This window comes from Muntiacus reevesi, chromosome 8, assembly GCF_963930625.1.
Source record: "Muntiacus reevesi chromosome 8, mMunRee1.1, whole genome shotgun sequence".
NCBI lineage: Eukaryota > Metazoa > Chordata > Mammalia > Artiodactyla > Cervidae > Muntiacus > Muntiacus reevesi.
The window spans coordinates 53375847-53392451 of NC_089256.1; the positions used below are offsets into that span (position 1 = coordinate 53375847).

Genomic DNA, 16605 nt, shown 5'->3' on the forward strand with positions numbered 1-16605 from the left:
AGATAAGGAACTACTTGTGTCATTGTCATTGATGTATTTTGCAGATGTGGTTTGGAGATTGAATAGCTTGTGCAGTAGCATACAGCAAGTATGACATGAGCCAAATAAGATCATGATGGCATGAACTATAAGCTTTGAGGGCAGGGAGAATAGAGAGATGTATAGAGTTCCTCTTGGTAACTGAAACAGGCCTTGGATGCAATGTGTGCCCAATTCAAGCTTTTAAGTGAATGAATGGAGTGGTCCTATTTTGATTAGTGGTCCTAGTTTGATTTAGGAGTTGAAAGACTTGGCCTATGAATAAGGGAAAGACTATTTGACATTCTATTTTTTTCCCCTTTAAAATATGGAGATGATTTTAAAATATAGAGATAATTAAGACTATGTTTTATTTGTTTGAAGGTAGGTCAGAAATATAAATATAATTATCCTTTCAATGTGTATCTGGCAACTTTCTCCAAGTAATTCAACTGCTTCCACCTATGATGTTTTCAAAACTGTAAATGGAAATTCTCAAGTTGTTTTAAAAAAGCATAAAAGCCAAGGTTTTGTTATCCCTGAGATATTGCCCTTCAAAATGACCTGATTGTTTTAATTAAATCATCAGTGGGTTGATTTAATTTTGTCCTGACCACCCCCGCCCCCAATGCAAAGATATCAGAAATATCTTATTAACCATGAAGGAAAACTTATGAGACTTAGTGGCCTAGGAAGGAAAGTAATGAATTTCTGAATATGAAAAAGATTAACTAGGGTATTGCTTCTGATCTTAAGAGTCTTATACATAGGTTCTATGTAACTTCTCAGATTTTCCTATATTAACTTCTTCTCATTGGACAAATGAAGAAAATGATGCTGTTGATAACTTAAAGCGCTCAACAGCTAAAATGTACCCTGACAATAGCTGCAGTAGTACAAGGGAAAAAGTAAAGTCTTTGTTGTTTAATTGAATCAAAAACACCACATTCTTTTAGTAGAGATCTAAAGACATGGAGTGTCACTTTCAGGAAGCTAGCATTTATTGTTTTCATTTTGTTCTATAAATGCCTAACGATGCTGTCAAGACAGGGAAAACTTCAAACAGCGAGTGTTATCTGCTTTTTTTCTCTTCTCTCATCGCCCTCTTCTATTGTTTGCTGCTACACTGGTTACCTTCTGCATCGAAACATCTTCGTATGTCATAAACCCACAGGAAAAAAAAATCAACACACTCAAAGACTAGAGAACACACATTCCCTTCCCAGGCCTTTTTTGGTGGGCGTAGAACTGCAGTTCTAGTGAAGTATATTAATTTTTTGAGAGTCTGAGTTTATTTCTCTCTTCTAGGATTTTGTATTATTGAAAAATGTATCCCCATATATCTATATCTATATATCTCTCAAACTCTGACACCTGAAGAACTTGTTAAAAACTTAAAATTCCTGGGCTCTACTCATAGATATTCACATTCTGAGAAACCATCAGGAATCTACATTTAAAAAAAGCATCTCAGAAAAATATCATGCTTTCTCTTAAAAAAATAAACACTGTCATCATCTCTTTTACTCATTTGGCATTTTCCACTTTCCAGAATGCTTGCACATACATATTCAGTTCTGGGAGGTAGATGGGACTGATTGTCCCCATTTTGAGGATAAGAAAAAGGCTCAGAGTTTAGCAGTGATTTCTTCAAGGCCTCACTATATACTCCTCTTGCCCATTTCTCTGGATTCCTCACCTTAGCTGACCTTTTTCTTTTTGAGTATTGAACTGCAAGAGGCAAGGAGCCCCCAGAGCCAGCCAGTACTATTTGTGCCTGCCTTCCTCAAGAATGAGACAAGGTTTGTGGCAGCCAAGGAAGGAAAGTAGATAATTTTATCTGTAAAATGTGAACACTTCCCTAATTGACAGTGTTACCAACTGATTTTCAGTAATTTCCCTTACCACATTCAGATGTACTTTTGAAAATGGATTTGGCTGGCTTCACTTTTGGAGAAGAGGGCTGTGTATGTGTGTGTGAGTGTGTGTGTCCGTGTGTGTGTATCTATCTCCCTTTTCTGTTATATACTGTCAGAATCCCAAGTTCACTCCCCTTATGCAGGCGCCCTGAACTGCTACAGGGGATGTGTGCTTCCCATTGACAGTTGGGATCCCCCCCTCATGGAGCCTTGCCTATTTAATCCTCCTCCAGATGTCTGCCCCTTAAACCCATCTGCCTGTACTGTACCCAGCGGCAGCATGAAAGGTCCGGGCCCCCAGACGCAGTGGGGCTGTTTAACAGTGCTTGTGCTAAACAACTTCATAGGCCTCAGTTCTCATTCTGCTAGGAATCTGGAGGGTTCCTGGGCCCTCTCCAGGACCCACATCCATTCTCAGTAGTTTCCTTGACATTCATGTTCCTTGCCCACTATTAGGGTATTTCCAGCATACACCTGTTTCTGCTTGGAAATCACTCGTTAAATCTTTTGGCACTACCCTGGTGGCTTGTGGAAATGTCCGTTAAGGGGAGGGCCTAAGGATATTTGAAGACTGGTTGAAGAATGATACTTAGTATCACAACAGCCACTTCCAGACCTTAGCATGGCTATTCCTTTATGTTTCCAAAATTTTTCATGCTGCATTTTAGCTTAGGTGACATTTTCTCCTCTGCTGAGTTTTCTGTAGTGTCCATCAGTCACCACAAGCACTCCTGGAGACCTGACTGCCCTCCAGAGCTGGCTATTGACTGCCCTTGCCCACAGTCACCCTCTCCACCTGCATCCTCCCCTCTGTGCAGAGTGCTCACCTGGTCCCTCATTTTAGGGACTGAGTCTGTTTTGCAGCTTTCCAGAGGATCGAACCCAGAAATCTGGGTTCCTGGAATGTGGAAACACTTTTTCCTTTTCCAAAATGAGCTGAAGGTGGGCCCAAGGGGCCATCGTTACTTTCTCTAGTGTCTCCTACCTTCCATTCAAAGCAGAATTCTTTGTGCTCCAGCTTATTGGAGAGACTGCAGACCAATTTCTCTCAATTCCCCCACCCCTAACCTCTCTTTGTGCACCGGGGTCCTTTAACCGGTCGGTGGTGTTTTCTCTCGGGGGAGGGATGGGACTGAGCCGATCCGAGCTGCAGTTGTTTCGCTCTGCCTCTGAGAATTTCTCATCCAAACCTCAATCACGTAGGATTGCGTAGAGAGGAGAAAAGGGGAGAGACAGAAGACGGAGAAGGGGGAGAGGGGTGACGGGAGGGAGGGGGGAGAGTCTGGGAGCCGAGGGCGCGAGGGAGGGGAGGAGGCTCCGAGCGCGCTGCGCTTCCCTGCGCTCCGGGAGCTTGGCCCCACCTGGGCGCTCCCGAGCTCGCGGCGGGTGGGCGAGCAGTGCCAAAGGTGCTTTGGCGGCCTCCCGCCCTTCGTCCCACCCTCCGCCTCGGTGGCGGTAGTCCCTGCCTGGAGTTTCCTGCGGAGCTAGCGCTCCAGCCGAGCGAACCGGCTAGGCGGCGGCGGCGCCCAGGAGCCGGTGCGGCTCGGCGTGCCGGGAGCCTCAGCCCCCGAATGGGACTCCGCCCGGAGCGCCCCCTCTGGGGCCCAGGGAGGCGGCGGCGGGGGGCACCCCGCTAGCCCGCGGCTCTGAGCGGCCACCCGCGCAGCGAGTTGGGCGAGTAGACGGCAATCCGCACCTGCTTCCTGGCCCCGGCCCCAGAGTCTGCGTCCGGCCCCCAGGGCCCGGGTGGTGCGCTCGGTCGCCTCCCGACGCGCCCAAGCCCGGCGGCCCAGGGGCCCCGCTTTCGCCCCGGGCGCCAGACCATGGTGGGCAGCTCCGGAGCGGAGCCGCAGCCGCCTGGAGCCGAAGTCGCCCGCAGCCAGCCCCCGCCCCACCCGAGCCGCCGCGCGGGTATTCGCAGAGCGCTGGTCACTTCCTTCCTCGGCCGGGATGGGCCGCGCGGGACGGAGTGATCGGCCTCGCGTCCGGCGGGTAATCCCCATCTGATCTGCTGCCTGTGAGCTGTCGACTGCCGAGCCGCGCGAGCCTTGGGGGCCGGGGCAGCGCGGCGATGACCTGATCCCGAGCCCGCCAGGGCGCCCCCTCCTTCCCTCGCTGTCTGAGCCTGTGCGGAGAGCGGCTCGGTGCGGCGGCCCCGGGCGGACCATGGCGGGGAGCTCCAGTTAAAGGCGTGTGGGCGCCGAGCTGGAGAAGACACCTTCGGCATCGCTGCCTTTTGAGGGGGCTTATTTAAACTACTGAGTCATTCCAGATTTAGGATTCCCTAAATAATCACCAACTGTGCCCATCTTGTGCCAGAGAGAAAGCGGAAAGAGAAAGAGCGCCCGCTCTTTGGGACCCCGCGTCTCCGCGGCGCTCGCCTCTCGCGGGTTTCTCCCGGAGGGTGCCTGGCCCTGGAGGATCTCCCTCCCTCCCTCCTCCTTTCCTTCCCTCCCCTTCCCTCTTGCCCTCCTCCTCCCTCGCCTCCCGCTCTCTTTGCAGCGCTGCTGGCGGGGAGTCGCGCTCGCCGCAGCTGGAAACATCTGCCCCGCCAGGCGCCCCTACCCCGACTCCAGCTAACCGCTCCCACTTCGCGCCTCTCGGAATTCCAGAACTCGGGCGGCGGGCCCCCGGAGAACCGCAGCCGGGGCGATGCATTCGGTAGACCTCACCCAGCCGGGACGGACCTCCTAATCTCCAGAACTGCGGGCCGCAGGGAGTTAAATTGCTGCCTTCCTCTCCTCTCTTGCGGTTGGTGGCTTGTTTTCTAAAGGAACGTTTTATTCACTTTTTAGCATTTTCTACCGGGGGCACGCTACCCGCCGCGGTCCAGACTCTTGCTTTGTAAATGGGTTTTCTATGTATGTGTGTGTAGATACACTTTGGACACCTTGCAACGCTTGCGCCTCTCCGACAGGGGCACGGCTTGTTGTTTTGGACATCCTCCTTCCCTTTCCACTTGGTACTCCGAACGCAGTGTGACCAAAGTCCCCACTGCCCCCTTGGACGCGGATCGCCTGGGGGTGCAAGTTTGGGATGCAAGAGTCTAGTTAACAGGAAGGCCTGGGACCGCCCCGCCCCCGCCGCCAGAGGTTGGGGAAGTTTACATCTGGATTTTCACACATTTTGTCGCCACTGCCCAGACTCTTGACTAACCTTGTGGGCGCCGGGTTTTCAGTACTGCAGCCTTCTCAAATATTAGCACTGCCTCCCCGCGCCTGCCCTGTCCCTCCAGGCCGCCGAGGTCCTGCCCTCGCCCCGGCGGAGCGTGATCCCGAGGGCGCAGTGGAGCCCGGGGCCTGGGGCCCGCGCTGAGCAGCTATGGCTGCAGCGATAGCCAGCTCCTTGATCCGGCAGAAGCGACAGGCGAGGGAGTCCAACAGCGACCGGGTGTCGGCCTCCAAGCGCCGTTCCAGCCCCAGCAAAGACGGGCGCTCCCTGTGCGAGAGGCACGTCCTCGGGGTATTCAGCAAAGTGCGCTTCTGCAGCGGCCGCAAGAGGCCAGTGAGGAGGAGACCAGGTCAGTAGAAGCCCTAACGGTGGGCTCCCTAGGGGCTAACACCCCCCTCCCCTTCTGCAGAGCATCTAGGGGCATTCATGGAAGAGAACCGGGATCCTCCTCTTCCATGCTGGCCCTCGTTCTCCCACAATTTTCAGTTAGATGTCAGTCACCCTCTGTTAGCTAATAGCTTCTTGCCCCATATTCAGGAAAACACTTTATACCTCGATGAAACCACGGTTTGATTAGGATGAGAGTTACATATTTACATGCTCTTTGTCCCATAGAGCCTGTAGAGTCCTTGAGGGCAGTGGCCACCTCATTCTCCATTTCTGTTTCTCATACATCTCATCATCTGTCCGTCCATCCATCCATCCATCCATCCATCCAGTGTTTAATCTACCTCCTGAGAACCTAAATGTAAATAAACATTCCTTCCTATATCTCTCATAACACAGTGCAATCTTAACATAATAGACAGTAGGCACAAAATGAACTTAAATTTATTGTCTTTTCTAACTCTTTCTTTGGCAACACATGATGTGGCATCTTCCTCATGTTTCTGATCGATTTCTCACTTGCCGGTTTTCACCCATGCCCTTTCACTTCTTTTCACCCAGACCTCCTTTTCTTATTCTCTTCCAACTGCTTCCCTCCTTGCTTCAAATGGCTCTGCTCATTAACTTTTCTGTCTTGTTACTCCCTTCTTTGCACACTCACACTTTTGGGACATTTACGGAACAACATAGTATCTGCAGTTTGGTCTCAGTGAGTGTAAAGGAAACTTTAGACTTTTCAGAGATCTTAGCCTGGCCTTTCTGAAGGTAATTCTTTTCTTTGGCTTTAAACTCAAATGGTTAGTCTTTGCTGTATCTCTGTTTACAAAGGGAAATTGGATACCTCAAAATTTCAGAGTGATTATCCCCAATTTAAGCCAGGCTATCTTGAGAGAAAGAAAGCAGAATTTCCAAGGTCTGTGCTTCCCTGGGTGTGGCCCACAGGGTCATTTGCAATCTGCAGATGAAGTAAACACAGTATAGAAGGAAAGCTTGCTCAGTGACCAGTTGACAAGTTTAGGTTCGCATCTTTGCAACTCTGATTGTGATGTTCTCTTGGGTTTCAGGAATGAAGCATATGGGCTGGGGTCATTGGGTAAAGTAAATACTTGAAAAGTCTGGACAAGTGGGGCTCAGAATTAGTTTAGAAATTTGGATTAAGCCTTGTAAAGAAGCTGTTCCATCTCATTTTTCCGTTGAGTTTTCATGACATTATTCATTCCATAGTGGGCTCTTTTTCTTATCCCGTGATGTTGATGAAATAGTAAATTTCAGGATCTTAAGTTACAATCTTAAGGCAGAAGCTACTAAAGTCTCTTATTTTATATCGTTAGTATGGCCTGTTTATTAAAGGGAAGATATGTGCAAAATACTAGACTTACCTCTGCACAGTAAATAACTCATATTAGGGGAAAATGAAATTCTTCATATTGTCGTGCAAGCATCATTTGGGGGCCATCTTCTCTCAGGGCTTGTGTGGTCTACAAAGAGCTTCAAGGCTTTGAATTCCATGTGACTTTGATATTTCAGTCTCTGAACTATGCTCTTGCACTCCAGTTTTTGTGAATAGATTCTAGTCAGCCTGCTTATTAACGAACAAGGGTAATCTAAATGTTAGGTGGATTGCTTTTGTGAATGGATAATATAAACTTACCTGATCTTTGTTGAAGTTGACTTGGAGACCAGTGATTCGCATGGCTTAATTAAGGAAACTGCTTCCTGTGGCCTTTTCCTTGGCATCTCATTAGAAAATAGAGACTTTGAGGAAATTGCTGAGTTTATTGTTTTTTCATTGCTCATTTAATCTTTTCCTCTTTTTCATCTACTTAGTGTACATTTTGGCAAAGAGGATCATGACTGGTGGATTCCTTTAGCTTAAGTGTCACAGTAATAATCTGACAAAGAGATGACAGAACCTGTTAAGAGATGCTGAGTGCAAGGGCAACATGCCTGTGTCTGTCCACTGTGAACTTGAGTTTGTTATGAAGCTTAGCTTAGAAGAATTGGGAGCATAGAGTGCAACAAAACTTTTGGGGAAGATGATAGTATCTGTTACCATTACAAACAAAGCCGAATAACTAATCTGTTGATTTGCTATCAGTGACCATGATTCACATAGCTTGAGAGGATCCTATTTATAGAGAGAGAGCACCTTCCACATCTCAATTCTCCAGAGAGAATTCTTTAGCTGGATTGGGAGGAAGTTGTTAAACACCAAAAGGAAAAACTATTTGAGCAAATCTATTTTATAAGCTCTTTGATGTTATGTTCACTTAATATTTGATTTATCCTTTAAACTCACTAAATGGCCTGCCAGCCATTTCCTGTGAAATACAAACTGAGTCACAAATGGTAAAGTGGTGAAATGGAATAACTTGTCATGATAATTTCCACTCTGAATTTCTGTCACTGAGACACAAGTTTCATGGGCCAGACTTGCCAGGGGAGAGAGCCTGAGACAGTGAACTAAGTCAGGTATTGGATGGGAAAGGCCACAGTTGTATTTCTGATTTCAGGGCTGATATACTGAGAATCTCTTAATCCTGCATTAGCTCACCAAGTTCCAGTACAGATGATGGTGAAACCGCATAAATGCAGAGGGAATACTGAAATTACACGGTGCAGGTCTCAGATTTTAAAATCATGATATTGCATTATAAAAACATGAGAACTGGCAGGGCCAGCTCTCCCATCACAGAGTTCCAGGACCATAGGGTGCCTTGGATGCATTGTGAATGCCATCCCTGGAGCACAGTGGTGGCTTACCCTGGACTGTGTAGCAAAATGCAGCCTCAGCTAAGAAACCTTTGAGTCAGAACAAGTTGGTGTTTTATACACGATTGCACAGTTTAGATTGTGGTAAGATTGGGGCTAGAACTTGATCCAGTTGATTTTTCTTGCCTGTGTATTTCGCAACACAACACACAAAAAATGGTGTGAGGTATTGCATGTCCTCTGTCAAAGAATGTGAATAATTTTATAGCTTATTATTTTTACCATTAAGGATTGTTATTATTATTTTGTAATTAGAACAATTATGTGGTCTTATAGAGGAAAGAGCTGGCAGAAGGAGACATAAGCTAAGTCAAGCAATTCGGGTTCTAAAATGACCATCCTACAGCACTGTGCATATAGAAGTAAATCCCGCAGTGAAGACACACAGACAGAGCAGGAATATTTAGTCCCATAGTACTGTGTGGACTGTAGGCCTTTGGAAGTGAAATGTTGGAGACCTTGAACTGGCACATTGGCTTAGGTCACTGAACCATAGAAAAGCCTTTAGAACATAAGAAAAGAACATTCTTACAGTCCTTATTACTTGAGTTATTATTTATATGTGAAATACCTGTATGAGCTGCTCGAATATTTGCTTGAATGTTGATACCACTTAATTTGCCATGTGAATTACATGGCTTACTCAATTCTGGCATTTGTTTTACTCTTGAATAGAAACACCTGAACAAATGATTAACTCTAGAATTATTTCTGTTTTTCACTCAAGAGTTGCTGCATGTAATAGATAGCATTCCCCATCAGGAAGGGATAAGTGTTTATAGAATCTGTAAATGTTGGAGTGGCCAGGAACCTTGGAGGTCATTAGTATCACTCTTTGAGTTTTCAAATGAAAGTCTCTCTGTAAAGCACAGAGTAATTAGATAAGCTTAAATCTATGTATTTTAATCAGTGTTTTTATTACTTTTCTGTAATTTAATTCTTTCCCTTAAACTGGGGCATTAAAAAAAATCAGTAATCAATAAAATTCCTTACCTGAAAAACATTAGATAGCTTTCATAGCTTAAGTTTTGGGTTTTATATTACTTTAGTTTTAAAGAATGATGTAGTATGTTTATAATGACTGGATAAAATAAATCAAAGAAGTGATTATAATTTTACTAAATTTTGTTGATTTTCATTTGTCTTATTTTTCTCAGTTCTTGTCTCTACTTGTTTCTGAGTCCTTGTTTCTGTTATAAAAATTATGGTTAATCAAAATATTTTAGTATTTTTCCAACTTGTTTTGGTGAATGTATACTATTTAATAGCATACTCATTCAGTATTTTACTATCAAACATATCCTCTGACACTGACAAAGGAAACATCACAAAATAAAAACTTCAAGAAGAAAACTGACAAAAATGGGGGAAATGCTTGATCATGTGACTTAAAGAATATAAATTACATTTTTATAAACTGAAATCATTCTGGTCAATATAGATCAAGAATACATTCACATGACAAGTGATACTTTACATTTATAGCAAGTAGTTTTATTGTATTTTCTCTTTTAAAAGTATGACTCATGTCTGAACTACAAAATCAGCCTAATTAAATGATATTTGGCTTGATGCTTATTTGAAAAAAAAACAAGCTTTCCTTTTTAAAAACCCACCCTAGGGTTTAAAATGATATTTTGTGTATGTGTGTGTTGTAATCTTCTTTTCTCTACAGCAGTGCATTCTCATAATTATGTTTCCATTGTAAGAACATTTTAAAATAGTAGGTACTGTGATCTCTTGATTTCTTTCATCCCACAGAGATCTCATCAAGCCATAACTCAGGATTAAGTCTTTAAAGTTTTAATGAAGTTGATATTGAACAGAGTTAGAAAAACAATTTGTAGGAAATGAGGCAGTCTGTATTTGAGGAAGCAATAAGAATATTTTGGAAGATCTTTAGAAACTAAAGCTTTTTCTCTTACAAGTGTAGTTTAAGGAAAGTACTGGACTTATTAGTAAAAAACTACATAGCTTTTATTCTTGTTGAGAGCATATTTTTGTATAGCTATTACTGTGTTGATTTAGTTTGGGAAATTTGTTAATAGTGATTACTTTTTTCTCATCTCTTTTTTGAGTACTTTGTCATAATGTGTATTCACTATGACTTCCATCTGAATTATTATAGATTTTCTGAGAACTCTCATAAATAGCCTGTTTAGACATAGGAGACCAAGTTAACGTACGACATTTTGAATTCTATCTGATGGCCTACTATCAAGCTATGTGACTTTACTTGTTATCCAAAGAGAAATGAAGCACATCTAAAGGGGTCTGATTCCAAGGTCACTTTCTAAGCATCTGTGAGAGGGAGGAGCCTTAGAATGCAAAATATCTGTAAGTTAACCATATATAATAATACCTTCCTTGATGATATAACTTCAGGATTTACAGAATTTCTTTACAACTTCTGCTCCTTTAATTCTTCATAGCAGTCTACTGGCATGATACTGTCTTTGAAATAAAACTAAGCTTCAAAGTAGTAGACAGACTTGTTCAGGTTCATGGAGAGTCAGAGAGTGGCTAAACTGCTCCAGGACCTCCAGCCCCCACCCTGCAGATCCTCTGTCTTTATCTCCCACCACCTTGAGCTAAGGAGGCAGAATCTGAAGAATGCAGTGAGATTCAAAGCTGGGACACTCCAGTTGGGAGAATCAGATAAAGAGTTCAAGGAATTATGGAGCATCATGTTGCTTTGCTCTGGGTATATCTAGACCCCCCGGGAGCATCTCTTGTGAGGTGGAGGAGTAAAGCGGGGAGGCTGGGGAAGGCCTCCAGGTACTGAAGAAGCAGTCCTGTGGCTATGTTGTCATGTGCAGTTCTCAGGCTCCTGGCTGGGATCTTCCTCTCTGCTTGTGGGAGCCTAGGAGATGTCAAAGGCTGCTGCCTGGGGCCCCTAAGGACTCACTGGGAGACTCAGGTCCAGAGGGGAAGACTCTCTTCACTGTAAACATAAGCCATTGCTTCAGATGTTTTCAAATGCAAAGAAGTTAATAACAAAGGCAGGAGAGCCCTGTAGGATTTAGTGTTTAAAATCTTTTTTTTAATTTTAATTTTAGTTTTTTTTTACAGTGAGTGTTGACTGTGTAGCAAAGTGATTAAGTACATGGATGTTGGTGTGGGATCGGAATCCAAATTCTGGAGATACTATTTGTGAGAACATTAGGCAAATTTCTTAACATCTTTGAGCCTCAGTGTGCTGATTTGTAAAATGAAAGTACTATCTCTAGCATTTGGCTAGGAAAGATTTCTCTGAGGAAGAATCATTTAAGCTGAGTTCTGAAGGATGAGGCAGGCAGAGAAGGGTGGAAGATGTTCAAGGCAGAAGAGAACAGCTTGCAAGAGATTGAGGTGAGGAGGTATTCGGTGCTTTAGAAGTGTAGTTGGAGTGATGGGAGCAAGTGGTCCAGGTGACGTTGGAAAGCTTGGCAGGGCAGCGTTGTGCCGGGCCTTGGAAGCTTGCAGAGAGATTTTAATCTAGAATCCAAAGAGAGTCAGAAGTAGGGGGTGATATAATCTGGTCTGTATGTTTAAATGGACACTCTGGGTTTGGAGAGGAGAGTGGATTATAGGGGAGCCAGAGGGGAAGTTAAGGAATCATAAGGCGGCAAGGGAAGCAGTTTGGGACAGCAGTTCTCAAAGTGTGGTACACAGGCCCTGGAAGCTCCTTGGGGACCTTTTAGTGGGTTCACAAGGTTAAAGCTAGGTTCATAGTGATATTTCCTAATACTAATTATTCATCTTTTTTCACTCATTGTCTTAAGTGTCCAGTGTGATTTTCCAGAGGTTATATGATATGTCCACTATCATCCAAAAAGGCTATTAAAATTTCTTTTCTTTAAAACTACATGTCTGTGTAAGGCCAGGTTATCTTTATATGCTTAAGCCACAACATCTACAAGAGATTAAATGCGGAAGCAGGTTTGAGAATCCAGCTGATTTCTGTTAAGGCAGACATAACAGAAATTTGAAAACATATAAATTATTTTTCACTCATTTTTGTTTTGGAAAACCGTTATGTTTCATTAAAACACCTGTTTGTTTAATATATGATGGACTTGTTTTTAATGAATGTTTGAAACATTTTTTCAGAATTTCTAAACACAGTAAATATTGAAAGATATAGGCCACAGAAACAAAAGCTCTTTGAGATACTCAATAATTTTTAGGAGTGTAAAAGGATCCTGAAACCAGAAAGTTGGAGAACCACCAGTCTAAGGTATAGATAATGTCGACACAAAACATCATGGCAGTGGTCATGGAGTATGAAGAGTAGATGGAGGTAGAATCAGCTGAGCCTGGTAATAGATAGATATGAGTCAAAAGCATGTCAGGTGTCTGGATGATTGATTTCTAGCTAAACAATTCAGTAGTGAGTGGTGCTAAAATGCAGGAAAACTAGGGGAGAAGCAGGGTTGGTACGTGTCAGATGCATATCCTTCCCCAATTACAAAGCACTGCAGAATGCTAAGGTGGAAAATTGGGTGATAGTATTATTTATTGTTTAGTAGTTTTACAATATAGTGAAGATCCTGAATACCCCTTCTGTGTAAGGCTATCTCCTTTATTCTTGAACTCTTTAGGGAACTTATTTTCCTCTGTTGATCTATAGCTACTACCTTGTAAGAGTAATCCTATAAGCAAATATGTTTTAGGCAGAGAGAAACACTGTGTGTGTGTGCTCAGTTGTGTCCGACTCTTTGTGAGCCAATGAACTGTAGCCCCCCAGGCTCCTCTGCCCATGGAATTTTCCAGGCAAGAAATACTGGAGTGGGTTGCCATTTCCTACTCCAGGGGATCTTCCTGACCAAGGGAGTGAACCAGAGAAGAATATTAAGAAAAGTCAGAAATCTAAATAGTTTCTTTCTTAGTCCTTTAAAATTGAAACAAAGTATTGTGTGTTAAAGACACTTGACATAGTTCAGTCCTGAATGTATTCTGAATATGACTGTTATACATGTGGAATCTAGGTGGACTTTATACATGAGCCTGGGTTAGCTTCAGTGGTCTTTGCATAATCAAGTGACTGTGACAAGATAAACTTTGTAAAGTTTTCCTTATTTGTCCAACTCTGGTTAGTCATTCGATTAGTACTTATAGTGGTGCTTATATACCCCCAGACTCCCTGCTTCTAATCATACTTCTGTTAATGCCTCTCCACTGGAGTTTGTGTGCAGTCTTTTCTTAATGACTTTTCAGAGGTCGTTAGAGAAACTCTAAGGTCTAAGACCAAATCTAGTTTCCTGGAAGAGAATGACTTGGGACGAATAGAATCTGTGGTCAGATCACAAGACGCTAGAGCTTAGAGATTATACAGGCCAGTGATTCTCAGCTCAGCTGCAGAGTAAAGTCACCTGTGAGCTTTTATAATGTGCTAATGCCACACAACCAGAAAATCTGATTTCTTGTATCTGCTCTGGGGCCCAGACATTAGTCATCAGCTTTTCTTGTTTCTTTGTTTCTAACCTCCTAGAAGATTCTAATGTGCAGCTTGGTTGGTGAACAGGTTGCTGAACCTGTTTAAGTCCCATCACTTCATACCTTATGACCCTGAAACAAAAAATAATTATTTTATTCATTAGTGTTTCCCTAGTGACTCACTGGTAAAGAATTTGCCTGCCAATGCAGGAGATGCAGGAGAGGCTAGTTTGATCCCTGGATCAGGAAGATCTCCTGGAGAAGGAAAACTCACTCTAGTATTCTTACTTGGGAAACCCATAGACAGAGGAGCCTGGCAGGCTATAGTCCATGGGGTCACAGGGGAAAGACATGACTTAGCGACTACACAACAATAAAGAACCTTTAGAATACATTTATGCTGTCTAGACATTGCACACAGATTTTAATTCCAATGATGATCCTTGCCTTTTGCTTGTTGTTGTGTTTAATGGCTTCCAAAACCTGAGCCACATTATGTGTCTGTGTGCCTCATCTTCCTCACCAGCACGTGTGTTCCTGAGGACAGGACCTGGGCCCTGTTCATCACTAAATTCTCAGCACTAGCATCTTGCCTGCGTTACTGCAATTCTTTGATCGCTGTTAAATAAATGAGGACTCATGGAACCTTACGTTTATGGCCAGCCTCAGAGCAAGAGGGATACTGAAGTTAGTATCTCCAGTTCTCACACAAGGATACAGTAAGCCTGGGGCTTCTCAAATCCGTAAGACTAGTAAGAAGTAGAGTCTGCGTTTGAAGTCAGGTTTGTTTTTCCTAGTTCACTTTCCTTTCTACTCTGCTAGCACTGGAAATGAGCCTCAGTGTCTTTCTTTGAAAAATGATGGTACCATATTAAAGGATATTTAAGGGCTTTTTAGTTTGACAAGTCATTGAATAACTCCTCTCCTCCCAGGAGGAACACTCATGACCGGGACATGAAATACTCATCTGTTCCCTGCTTCCTACATACATAGCAAATATAAAAAACCATTTTCCTAGTGTGCTGTTTAGAATGTTCCTAACTATATCCCATGGTTTAATTACCTAAAATGTGCTATTAAGCATCTCTTTACCTAAAATATCAGTCTTAATTTCTTTTGACTCCAATTTAGGCCTTACAAAATTGGGAATTAAATCCAGTATACTGCAGTGTTTCAGACATTTTTAAAACCTAAGGTAAAAAGGGGGATTAAAACAAAGTGTGAATGAGATTCAGGAAAGAAAATCTGTGAGCTTCTATAAATTATTATCGAAAGAAAAAAATAAAAATTTCTAGAAGATGTATTTTTTTATTGTTACTGGTGACTTGAATGTTTTATTTTAGTTTTGGGAATTCAAAAGATGACCCAGATCACCTTTACAGTGCCCCAGAATCAGATAATACTCCTCAATAATTAAGAATGGGGCCAAAATTTAAATAAGTACCTGAAGTAGGGATCCATAGTCAAATTGTCTGGGTAGGAGAAATGTCAGATTTTTCAAAAAATTATTTATTTTTAAGTTTTTATTTTATTTATTTTTGGCTGCATTGGATCTTTGTTGCTGCAAGTGGGCTTTCTCTAGTGGCAATGAGTGTGGGTTGGTCTCTAGTTGGGGTGTGTGGGGCTTCTCTTGTGGAGCACAGACTCTAGGGGTGCATGCTCAGTAGTTGTGATGCCTGGGCTTAGTTGCCCTGGGGCGAGTGGGATCTTCCCAGATCAGGAATTGAACCTGTGTCCCCAGCATTGTGCAGTGGATTCTTAATTACTGGACCACCGGGGACGTGCCAGATTCTGTTTTTAGATAAATAGCTCTAGCTGAGCTGTCCATATGTTACCCATACCATATGTAATCTTATGTTGGGGAGAAGACTTTAAGATAGGAGAGCCACCCAAAATCACCTAAAGAGGATAGAAAATAAAAAAATGGTCAGTGTTTGTAATTAATTTAAAAAATGATGAAAGAAATAATTACAAAATGATGAAAAGACTGATGTGTCAAACCCCAAGGAAACCCAAGTTTCTCATGATGGAGAGAGTTAAAGTTGTGCTATTGTCATGCTTTATTAATTCAGGGAGGACTGCAGTGGATTTTTGCAACCATAATGTGACCATGAAGTGAAGCATAAGTGGCAAATGAGGTGATGGTTCAGAAGCTCAGAATTCTAGAAAGGAAGTCATGTTGGTAGAAACCTTTGTTTGCTCTGTAGCCTTCTTGTGGGATATTGCTATGAAAGATTAGAAATCTACTTTCCTTTCAGAATGGTGGAGAGGGTTCCTCTTTGCCTCCTTACTGACCCTGTTTTCTCCTCGTAGGCACAGGGCTCTTCTCTGTAACTTTTGTTCGGGGAAGTAGCTGGTAGCATCTTGAAGCTCTGGTATCCTGAGAGGTCTGCTTACTCCTCTCTCTCCACCTACAGGTCGTGAGAAAAGGCATTAATGGGGAAAAGCACTTTGAATTCATGAGTTGCTGAGTGCTTCCATGTAACTCCTTTTTTGAGGTTTTACTGGACTACATTTTCAGGTTACCACATGGCTTCTTCAGTTTGGATTCCACTCATGGTTCTCCTGGGCTCCTCAGGTGGTGCTAGTGGTAAAGATCCCACCTGCCAATGCAGGAGACATCGAAGACTTGGGTTTGATCCCTGGGTGGGGAAGATCCCCTGGAGGAGGGAATGGCAACCTAGTCCAGTATTCTTGCCTACCCCCATGGATAGAGGAGCCTGGTGGATTGCAAAGAGTCAAACATGACTGAAGTGACTTCACACATTCTTGGTTCTGCTAATGGGACCACCATCTTGGTTGGGAACCTGAAGATGGGAGATCCTTGGCTCCTGTTACTTCTACCTAAAGCACAGCACAGTTCTGTCTGTTCTCTTTATCATGCTAAGTAATCACATTCAGTCTGAAGCTTTTGTCTCAT

General features: G+C 43.3%; 1 protein-coding gene across 3 annotated transcripts in view; it reads left to right on the forward strand.

Moving 5' to 3' along the window:
• FGF12 (fibroblast growth factor 12) overlaps window positions 1–16605 on the forward strand; it is a 396654-nt gene that overhangs the window by 116013 nt on the left and 264036 nt on the right. Inside the window, exon 1 of one of the 3 annotated variants that reach the window (XM_065943216.1) lies at window positions 4267–4688. The exons of 1 other annotated variant lie outside the window; for it this stretch is intronic. Coding sequence is in view for 1 of the 2 variants with exons in the window: in XM_065943214.1 (XP_065799286.1) it covers window positions 5259–5457 (199 nt within the window). In the remaining variant the exon portion in view is untranslated. One more of the 3 variants, XM_065943214.1, reaches the window with a different exon arrangement.